Source organism: Camelina sativa, chromosome 14 (assembly GCF_030686135.1).
Source record: "Camelina sativa cultivar CO46 ecotype springtype chromosome 14, ASM3068613v1".
In the NCBI taxonomy this organism is placed as follows: domain Eukaryota; kingdom Viridiplantae; phylum Streptophyta; class Magnoliopsida; order Brassicales; family Brassicaceae; genus Camelina; species Camelina sativa.
The window spans coordinates 26,347,043-26,359,091 of record NC_141893.1 but is presented as its reverse complement, the minus strand read 5'-3'; the positions used below and the strand labels follow the sequence as shown (position 1 = coordinate 26,359,091).

The window sequence follows — 12,049 nt, the reverse complement described above, 5'->3', positions numbered from 1 at the left end:
TAGATATTCATTATATATTAAAATAACTCAAATGTGAAATAATATATATCCGAATATACTTGTTTGGGTACAAAAATTCTAAAACAATTTTTAAAATATATATCCGTTTATAAAAAATTAAATCACATCATATGCTAAGAAAAATCTAAAATTTTATTAACTTAATGTATTAAATAGTAATTTAAATAATTAAATATAAGATTAAATAAAAGTGAAAGGAGAATTATATTTTAATCTAACATATTGCTTTAAATTAGGTAGATAAATTTTAGGAAATTAATATTATCAAATAAGGAAATCATTGTGTTTGGTTGTAAGGATTATAGAGAATTTAGTTAGAACTTGTTTGGATACAAAGATAAGAAAGGATGACACAAAAAAGTACTCCAAAAATGTTAAGATAGATGTACGTACATGTTACCCATGTATATCCTTGAACAGCCAATTTAGTTGCATGTACGTACATTGTTTTATTTGACCTTTGCTTCAATGGTACTTGCTCTATATAGTAGGTTTATCTTGACACTGTAATCACACTAAATACGTACATAGGCAACATCTATATAGTTATGGTGAGCAAAGTAATTAAATATAAAATTGAAGTCAACATACTTGAATCATCCTAACAAACGGTTTCAGAAAATATGAATGAACGACGTGAAAATAATAAGTACAACAAGTTAGGGTTATTGGCTACTCAATTAATCGGCCCAATACCATGATCGTAGAAGTCCATTGCGTACTTCTTACAAAGTTGTCAACATCCTTTTTGCTGATTGTCAATCAGTCCGTCATCGGATTACCCATGCTTAACATTTTTAAAAACTTCATAGCAAAAGGTCCACAATCTCCCGTCCTATCGTTTTGAACTAATGGTTTGACCCTGGAAAAGATAAATGGAGCGAGAGGGTAATTGATGTCAATTACCGAGTGAAGTAGGAACGGTATCTGATGTGTGTGGAATTTCACTTCAATCTTTTACCTCAAAAGCCCACACGAATACTGCAAGTGCACAGTTGATCGGTAATAGTATTTAAGGATCGATCCCACAGAGACGAATAAATCACGTTAAGAGTTTGTTTAGAAAGGACTATTTCTAAGACAATAATAAGGTAGGGGTTTATGTTTGGGTATGTTACGAAAGAAAACGATAACTAAATGCAATAAACTAGGAAAATATAAATGGACGGAATGTTGGGCTATAGAAAATTCACAGGGTATCAAGCACCGGTCTAAGCCTAAAGGGTATAGGTATGGAAGTTCAATGGTTAAATGTTCATGGACTACGAAACACGAAAGAACGGGGGATAAGCTAGTCGCTAATCACCTATCTAAAGTCTATATACTCCGTTACTCAACTTACGCAGGCAACGACGCATATGTCCTAACAATTAAAGCAAGTCTGATTCTAATACGTAAAGTTCTATAACTCAAGTGACGCAGGTTATAACACAATACTTGTCTAGGCTATTGCGAGCGAGTTTACAACACTTTTGATGTGTAAAACGCCTATGATCAATCACTAGTTAGCTAATCAAGCAATATGCATTAAGAATAAATCTAGAACAAAAAACTAAGATGAACTTCACTAAATCTAAAACAGCCTTAAACAAGCGATAACATGAATCCCCTTTGAAACCCTAAGCCCAACAAGTAAACTACTCACACATACTCATGCAAATCAAAACCATATGAATAAGCTGCGCCGTGCCAAGGTCCATAGAGGCCTAAGGCAAATTTTTAAAATGAAGCTTCACATATTTTATTTTTAAGAGAGATTATTTTTTTGGTTATAAAAAGAAAGAAATATTATTAATTTTTAAAAAAAAAACTTTAAAGAGTAAAATATTAGATATAATAGCTTATGTCAAGGAAAAAAAGAAACAAAATTTATGTGAATGTTGAGTTTTGTTTTCAAAAATTTCCCAAAATACTACATAAAAAATGCTCAATCTAGTTTACAAATAAAAATGTGGCCTGTGTTTGATTATTTTTTTTGTGTGGCCTAAGGCAAATGCCTTTTTTGCAAAGCACACTGTAACAACCCGTCCCGTGGACCCCACTAGCCTCACTGCTAGCTGCCCCAACAGACCGTCCGCGGACCCCACTAGCCTCACTGCTAGCCGTCCTAACGGACCTCAAGCTGGCCCTGCAGGGCATCGATCATAACCTATCACTGTGGATATCCAAATCCACCAGTAGGTTATTGGTGCGCCAGGCGTTCCTCGAACCCTGGTCCTCACCCTTTAACAACCTTCCCATAGGACAAGTTGCCACCAATTGATCTGCAGGACAATTGGTGGCAACTTGTCCTGTGGGAAGGTTGATAAAGGGTGAGGACCATGGTTCGAGAAACGCCTGGCTCACCAATAACCTATTGTGTATTTGGATGAGTAGTTCCATTTGCCATGGTGAGGGGTTAGGATCGATGCCCTGCAGGGCCAGCTTTGGGCCTATAGGGGCAAGCTAGCAGTGAGGCTAGCGGAGTCCACGGGACGGGTTGTTACACACTACAAGAAAACAGGCGGTTAGCGACTACACTATTAGTCGCTTTGTAGTCGTAAAAACTGTGTTTACGACCAAATAGCGGCTAACTCAAGCAGTCGGAGATCGAGAGTCGCTAATTAATATAGTCGTATTAATAGTCGCCTTTTAGCGACTACTGTACGACCAAAACATGTAGTCGTCATATGGTCATAAAGTAGTCGTTTCGTAGTCGTTAAAATAGTGTCTGATTTACGACTATGGTGTGATTAATTAGCACATGCAAATGGTCTTCTTACTGTTGTTGGTTTTTAGTCGTATAATTGTGGTGACAAATTAGCGACTAAGTAGTTACTGAGTGTTTATAGTCGCTATATAGTCACTTACCGTAGTGACTATTTAGAAACTACATTACGACTACTTGGCCACTGATGTTGATTTTAGAATCTGTATGTTACGACTATTTAGCCACTGATGTTGATTTCAGAATTTGAATGTTTCATATACTAATTTCCCATTATCCTCTTCTTTTCATTCTTGTATGCCAATTTAAATTGAAAGATTCAAATTTGGAAAGACATAATATCGAAACATTGAAATACACGGTACATGTTCAAGTTACAGAAATCAAAAAGGTCACAAACACAATCTGAAAGTGGCAATGAGTTCATACAAAAGAGTGAGAGATAGAGTTCATCCGAGAAGAGTGAGATAGAGTTCATCCGAAAAGAGTGAGATTGAGTTCATCCAAAAAGAGTTAAGACATAGAAACCTATTAAGCAGCAGTTGATGGAGTTGGAGTTGGATCATCTTGGGGAAGAGGTTTTGTGGTTGTCTGTTTGCTTGCAAAGAAATTATGAAACCGCGGTTCACATTTCCTCAGAAACTCCTCGACGATGGAGAAATGGGTCAATCTTGTCCTTCTGGGCATCAATAACTTTGGATTGCTCAACTTCACGCACAACTGTTTCTGCATCACGCCTCTGCGGTTGAGCAATCTGTTCTTCTATCATGCGTTGAGCTTCCTTCAACTGTTCTTGGAGAGCCACAAAGGTAGAAGAGTCACATGCTTGCTTATGCTTTCCATTGACAAGGCAGTCCTTGAGGCTTCCAACTTCATAAGGTGTTCCTCTTGTATCTTTCTCAGTGGACTTGAAAATAAGAGAAAAGTTAAGATTAGAGGATGACAAATTAAACTCCAAGACTATAAATGTGTATTGGTTTTTTTAAAAAGTTACCTCAAGGAAAATTTCTGTATATTCTTCTGTTGTGAGGTCCCGTGGCCGTGATTCTCCATCTGACACAGCAAAAGACTCTGCCTCGAGCTGAGACAACCTCTCTTGAACAGTATTCTCATAAGTTTCTACAATCTTCTCTGCCTTTCGATCAACATATGTACCATCAGGCTTTGTATGTGCCTTGATAAAAACCTCACCAAGTCGGACTTCTCTTCCCAATTCCTCAACCTGCAATGTTAGCAAAGAAATAGAGATTAACTAAAAAAAATAACAGCTATGTAAGAATTGAAAGTGGCAAAAATAACAGCTACTTAACCATTTCGTATTGGATTACAATACGCATACGCATAAGACAAACAAATACCATTGGTATTCGTATAAGTCAAGACCACAGTCATAAAACACCATTGCTATTTGTATAAGCCAACACCACAATAAAAAAACACCATTATAAGCCAACACCACAATCATAAAACACCATTGCTATTTGTATAAGCCAACACCACAATCATAAAACACCATTGCTATTTGTATAAGCCAACACCACAATCATAAAACACCATTGCTATTCGTATAAGCCAACACCACAATCATTACAATACATTGACTATGCATATGAAACATGTGAAGAGGAAAAATCATACCATTGGGTGTTCGGTACGGGTGTGGGAGAGAGGACGGTGGTGAACTTATCCCTGTCTGGAACCAGAAGCAGTGAATTTAGAGCACGCAACACGTCCGCCTGTAGTTCGGGCAACACCGGAGAAGATTCTTCTTCGAAGTTGTTCCCTTGAGACGATGGATGCGATGGATGCTCCTGACTTCTGGCCTGACTTCTCACCTGAGTTTGAGAGGGTCGAACTGGAGAAGGCGGAGAGCCATCCCGACTTCTGGCCTGAGTCTGTGGATTGAAGTGGACTTCTTCTGAAGGAGTCAGGTGTAGTTCGGGTGGAGGTGGATGTGTAAATGAGTTCTGAAAAAGTTGTTGCAGCGGAGGATAGTTCCAGATCTGGGCTGATGACTGTCGTTGCAAACCGCCGAGTTGTTCTTCAGGCGTCTGCAGAGGAGGAGGATCTTGTACTGCCAGCATGAAGTTGTACTGACTGGGCAGAGTCTTAGGCCGTCGATTTGGTGTTGCCCCCATCGCTCTCTGAGTAATGTTAGGAGCAACCTTCCTCTTCTTTCCTCGATTCGGCATCTTGTTGGTTATTGAGACTGATAGATTCGAAGGGACAGAGAACAAGATAGGTAACGAGAGAGGTTTTGAGAGAGTAGGGTTTGAGAGAGAGTAACGAGAGAGGCGATTGAGTTCGAGAGGATAGGGTTATTGTATTGTGAGACTAGGGTTTTTAGGTTAGTTAGTGGGTTAATGGGCTAAGTTTAGGAATTTGTAGGCCTTAATTAGTTAATTAGGAAGTGGGTTTAGGCCTTAATTAGTCCAATTGTAAACATTTAAATTATTAAGGTAGAAATTATAATAATAAAATTAATTTATTATTTTTAGTAAAAATTATAATTACAAATCTAAATTATTTTAGTACTTATTAATCCTTAATGAAAATGAATTTAAATTACAGATTATAAATATAATTTTTTGGGTTTAAATACTGAAACAACCTTAATATTATTTAATAAAGTACTTAACATATATTATATTACAAAGTTATTAATAATAAAACAAACTTAGTGTTTTTTTATTTTTGACAACTAATGATATATATAGTATATTAAACATATTAAGCATATGTATCTTCGTCTTCTTCTTCATCATCATCAGAAGAAGATAAATTACACAGGAATTCATCTTCTGGATCCGCATCTCCGACTTCGTAATCAAGGTTTACTGGATTAGCTTCTTCTACCAAATTGTCGACTATGAGATCTTCAATTGTAGTCATCAATACAATATCATCAGTTTCGGTTTGCAACAGAGCCGGTTCGTTGTTTTCATATTCTCCTGAAATGTTTCCTCTAGGATTTACTTTTAGAACATTGAGCCACTCCCGCTTTGGTTTCTTTATGTATGGATACAGAATATAGCAAACTTGATCCGCTTGAGATGCTGTTTGCAAAATCATTAATTAGTATGGATAGTTACATTTATGTGTAAATATCTAAATTATATGGGGTCTTTACGTACCTAGAATAAATGGTTCATATTCGTTGTATTTCCTCGTTGCGTTCACGTCTACAACACCACTATTGCTCTTCCGAGTGCCTCTTCCGAGAACAGGATCATACCACTTACACTTAAAAAGTGTGATCTTCAAATTGACCATCCCCTCATATTCAAGGTCTATGATATCGATTATGTTCCCGTAGAAATTCGCGCCATCAGATGCATCAGTGTAATCTTCACCAGTAGCACATACACTATAGTTACATGTCTTCCGTCCAGCACCGTGAGTCTGCGTATGAAACACATAGCCTCTTGTATAGTACATTGGCCAAGTTTTGACCTTGTGAAAAGGTCCATGCACTATCTCTTGAACCCAAGTAGGGAATGGATTTGTGGTGTTCCAGTATATAACCTGCATTTACATAAAAACATGGCAATATATCAATATATTTATATATTAAGTATAAATAAATGCATTAATAAGATCAAAAAGTTGTGTAGACATACATAATCTTTTACCCACACATGATATTCTTCAGCTCGTTTCGTAGAGAGTTCTTTTTCGGTCAATCCCGAATATTTTGTAGAAAGAAAATCTTTGAACATACTAACAAAGCAACACATATATTATGTGAGAAATAATTGTGGATTTTCTAAATGAAAATGTAAGTTGAGAGTCTTTTTTATATACCTCTCAATTGGTTGAAAATAGTCACAATTTCGTAAAACATATGCATGGGCACATTGATAGTCTCTCTCTGAAAGCCATACTTCATGCATTTCCCCACTTGGACGACCGACGTGAGTAAATATATTAGGTACTCTAGGGACATGAAACACAGGGACTTCACCTTCGTTGAATCTTGTTAACCTGATCAAATGAGTTAATTCAAATTAGTGATAATATATAGTATCTTCAAATATCTAAACTATATATGCATTTAATTACCGTGACTTTGTTTGTATATGATCGGCAAAGTAGTGCTCTGAGAAATAAGCAATCTCATCATTGATATATGATTCAACAATTGATCCTGCCACAAATCTTTTGTTCTTTTCTTTTCCTTTCAACTTTTTGAAAAATCTTTCAAAAGTATACATCCACCTATACTGTACAGGGCCTCCCAATTCTGCTTCATAAGGAAGATGTATAGGCAAGTGCTCCATCACATCAAAGAATGATGGTGGAAAGATCTTTTCTAAGTTGCCTAAGATCAAAACAATGTTCTGCTTTAGAATCTGAACACGACTTTTTTGCAAAGTTCTCGAGCATAAGTCCCTGAAAAATGCTCCAATCCCTACAAAATATATACTCAAATTGCATGTCTCACAAAATTAATATATTCATATATACTCGTTGTATAGAGTTAGAAATAGCGTAGTACCTGATAACGCAAGGTGAACGTTCCGGTCTAGGAGTTTCTGCGAAGATAAATAGAAGTAGTCGCTCCATAAAAACATGGCAATCATGACTCTTCATTTCTGAAAACTTGCCATTGAACAGATCAACACAACTAGCCAAGTCTGACGAATACCCATCTGGAAACTTCACCGCATGCTTGACACATTCCAATAAACTTGTTTTGGCTTCCTTTGTCAATTTATATGCTGGGAATGGAGCTTTACCCTTCCTATCAATATGTAACTGTGGTCGAGAACAAAATTGTTCTATGTCCAATCTTGACATGACTGTTACCATCGACGTCCCTGGTTTTTGGTGGATTTACGCATTTCAAACGCTCGTAATAAAGTTGCTCACTAGTTAAAGACTGCGGTGGATAGTCGTTAGAAGCGTCTCTTCCCTTCAGGAAATCTTTTTTGTTCTTCCTTAATGGATGACCATGAGGAAGGAATCTTCGGTGACAGTCAAACCAACATGTCTTCCTTCCTTTCGGTAGATAAAACGATTTTTTACTTTCCATGCAAATTGGACAAGACAATTTACCGTGGGTGGTCCATCCCGATAACATGCTATACGCCGGAAAGTCGCTTATCGTCCACATCACCACAACATTTAGATTAAAGTTTTGATTCAAAGACACATCGTATGCATCGACTCCAGTAGACCACAACTCTATTAACTCCTCAATAAGAGGTTGTAGGAAGATTTCGAGACTAGCTCGCGGATGATTTGGCCTAGAATTCAAAATTGTAAGAAACAAGTACTCCGTATTCATGCACATACCAGGGGGTAAATTATATGGAGTCAAGATCAAAGGCCACAATGAATGATTACGAGACATGCCAAATGGATTGAACCCATCAGTACATAATCCAAGATAGACTTTACGGGGTTCTTCCACAAACCGAGGGTTAAGCTCTTGGAAATATCTCCTCTCCGCCGCATTAGAAGGATGATTCATTTATCCCTCTTTTGATTGGTGCTATGCATGCCATCTCATTGCCGCTGCAGTCTTTTGGCTGTGATACATTCTCTTCAACCTATCAGCAATAGGTAGATACCACATACGACTATATGGTACTCTTGTTCTCCGTATGTCCTCCTTAGGCTTCCATCTTGGTGAACCACAAAATAGACATGTCTCTTCCTTTTCGTCTTCTTTCCAGAAAATCATACAATTGTTAATACAAACATCAATTGTATAATATGGAAGGCCTAAACTACGCATCAATTTCTCTGTCTCGTAATGTGAACCGGTAGACTGGTTGCCTTCTGGTAAATCATCCGTCAAAATTCTGTAAACCGAATCCACTTACTTTTCACTCATATTATACTCCACCTTATTTTGCATGACTCGAGCAGCTAATGACAATTGCGAGTGACCTTCACGACAATCATCATATAAAGGAGTTTTTGCAGTCGTAAAATTTCTGCGAATGGTTTTGTACCGGTTCTTCCACATTCTCATAACTATCATTTTGATGATAATTATCATCTAAACCCACATTATAACGAAATGCATCATTCACCATATCCACATATGGATCTTCTACTACATTACCCATTTCTTCATGACTCCCATCATACGTCCTATCATTGTAACTACTTCCTATATTCAAATTGATTTCTTCTTAGTGGTTATACCAAACATAATAATCTGGCATAAATCCATTACTAAACAGATGACTCATAACTCTTCTACCCGAGAGACATTTATTGTTCTTGCAAACACTACATGGACAGAGAACTTACCGCCATTATTCTGAACTGTATCTTGGCTACTTGCAAACGATAAGAATTGGTCCATCCCCACTTCGAATTCAGATGAAAAAAATTCTGTCACTTCATCGAACCTCTTGTACATCCACTCCCGATAATTACCGCCATTACCACCATAATTGTAATATCCCGCCATTATATATATATATATTGTTTTTTTTGACAACTATATATATATATTCTTTTTGGGAGAAAATAAAAGTTTTTATAAGCCAAACTTTTTTTTTTTATCTAGAATTTTTTTTTTTGGGGAAGGAAAGACACTTGTAACCCCCACATGAAAAACACGTTTTTTATAACTGTCTTTTACGACTATTTGGCGACTACGGGGTGACTATTTAATGACTCGCCGCAAGAGTCGCAGAGCAGTCGCCAAATATACGACTATCAGCTATGGTCGGTTCTGTAGTCGCTAATGGACGACCATTTTATGACTATCTTATGACTCGCCGAATGAGTTGCACAATAGTCGCTAATTTGATGACTATAGTACGACTATCAACTGTGGTCGGTAAGGTAGTGACTCAGTAGAGACTAAATTACTGTAGTCACAACGTAGTCGCAAAGTGGTCACTATTTGGTCGTTATTTTTGGCGACTACAAATGTAATCGCTACTTGTAGTCGCTAATCGACTGTTTTCTTGTAGTGGCATAAGGCATGACTCTGTGAATAAGATATTGCATCAAAGATTAGAAGTATGAGAAAAGGGTTTAGAGATCTTCTCTGGGATACAAAGTAGATGATTCTTCTTCCTTAAACAAGTAGGAAACCAAAAGTAAAGAAAACTAGAAAGATGTTGGTGACTTCAAAGGCAACGGTGATGACTTCCAAGAGAGTTGTCGATAAAAGAACTTCGACGGCTGAGTAGAGGTCCAGGGACGTCTCTAGGGCTGCTGCTGGAGGCTTGGATGAATAACTAAGAGGCACAAAGGAGGCACCAAGGAAGCACACCAAAACCCTAGGTCTTGAAGAGTATTTATAGGGTTTTGTCTTGGATTAGGGTTTTGTAAGGGTAAAAGAGTATTTTCCTCTCAAGCGCAGGACAAAGGGCTACGAAAGAGGGTTCAAGACCGTTGTGAAGGCTTGCACTGGGCCGCAGTGATGGTTGCTGGTAAGGCCTTCAATAAAAGCCCATCGGCTGGATGGTTCTCTTCACGTCGGTTTATAACACGTCCCGGTACAATAGGCATATCTTCCGGATGGCTTAATGGATTGACTTGATTCCACTTCGAGGAGAATTCTCTCAGCTTTCCATAGACACCAAGCATGATATAATTTGAGTTCTGGAAGTTCTTCAAAATTGTCCCGTACTGAAGAGCTCTAAATCTGTCATGAAACATGTTTTCCTTGTCTTTTGGTCATTTTTGCTATAAAACCTGTAAAACCTTCTAGAAACCTAAAATACTTGATAATAGACCTTTTATGTCTGAAATCTCATCAAACTCTTCCTAAATTCATATGAAAACTATAGCTAATATGAGTAAAATAATGATGTTATCAGTATCATCTCAATCATTGGCTGCATCCGGGTCTTCACAACAGGATCTCTGGTCCCACTCAACAAAGGATCATAAATGTATACAATCCTCGTTTTAATATTTATGATGACCACTCCGAGCCAATGCTCTAATTTTCAGTTCATTGGAGCATATATGACATCAATATCTTTAAGCCACTTCAACCTTGGTTCGTGGTGCATCCCTTTTCCATTGATATCAATGAGGACTTTGTCCCATATGAAATTCTCTTTCTTCTTGGTGTTAGAGAAGGCATGGAACCTTCTTGTCAACTCGTAAAAGAGAACGGGGTCCATAATGGCGCTCCTTCGTTTGATCATTTCTTCTCTGTTCTTGTGCCACGGCATTAAGGCAATCATTTCCATGTGATGCAGATGTAGTTATACCCAACTCAGTGTACGTACATTATGTTCAATCAAACCACAACCAATGTACGTATTGTTTAAACACCTAATATCGTGTACGTAAAATAAAATAATTACCAGACTTTGGACCCACTGTTGAGGCAATATAAGATTGGAGAAGAGGAGGTTATCTGCCTTGCGCATTCCGAAAAGGTTGTGTATCCTGCACAACATGTTAAAAAATTACAAAATTAATATGAGTAGACAGCTACAAATTATGCTCTTCGTATAATATATATTACACTTACACATCATCTCCTTTTATTAACTCGGTGAATATGGCGAATTTACTATCATCTACATCTTCCAACAGTCGTATGAAACAGATCCAGATTTTACACAATGGGAAGTGATTGTTGATTCTCAGGTAGCTTGATGATCATCGTTTCTTCCCAGGCTGATTCATCGATAATAATAACTGACCGAATCACCAATTTATCTGATGCACTGTGAATCACTTCCATCCTTGAACTGTTATTTGGTGGACCTGTATTTTCTTTACAATCCTCCTCGATATCGCATTACTTATGTATTGCTTCTGCTTCGCCATAATAACATGTACATACATAGATTCATATATACGTACAATAAATTAGTTAAGTACACACTATATGTGGGTAAAACAAATAATCGAAATCAAATATGTTAGACAATTACTTAGAGTTGACCTTCAACAGTAGTTTCATTTTCTACGGGTCCTTGGGTTTTGTTACTGCCCTCCACTGATTCACCTTCCTTATGTATTGTGTTCCCTTCAACCTAATAACATGTACGTACATAGATTAATATATACGTACAATAAACTTACTAAGTACACACACATACTATATGTGCGTAAGACAAATAATCAAAATCAAATATGTTGGCCACTTATTTGGAGTTGACCTTCAACTGTGGTTTCATCTACAGGTCCTTCAGTAGTGTTATAACCTTCCGCTGTTTGTTCTTCCTGATGTAGTGTTTCCAAATCCACCGATTCTAAATAAAGAATCTTTTGTTATATGTATATAGTACCCAAAGTTTTTTGAGGATGGTACAAAAGACATAATTACTAAACCATCGCAGAAGATAAACAAATAATTGAATATTTAAGAAACTTGCAGAT

General features: G+C 37.2%; 1 protein-coding gene across 1 annotated transcript; it reads right to left on the bottom strand.

The window, feature by feature from the left end:
- Positions 1-3,112: 3,112 nt before the first annotated feature.
- Positions 3,113-4,130, bottom strand: LOC147928657 (uncharacterized). Its single transcript, XM_087486225.1, has 3 exons — positions 4,068-4,130; positions 3,723-3,950; positions 3,113-3,635 (listed from the first exon to the last, which is right to left on the bottom strand). Exons 1-3 carry the CDS (start codon positions 4,128-4,130, stop codon positions 3,354-3,356), a joined length of 573 nt encoding a protein of 190 aa, XP_087342351.1. The 3' UTR covers positions 3,113-3,353.
- Positions 4,131-12,049: the final 7,919 nt, after the last annotated feature.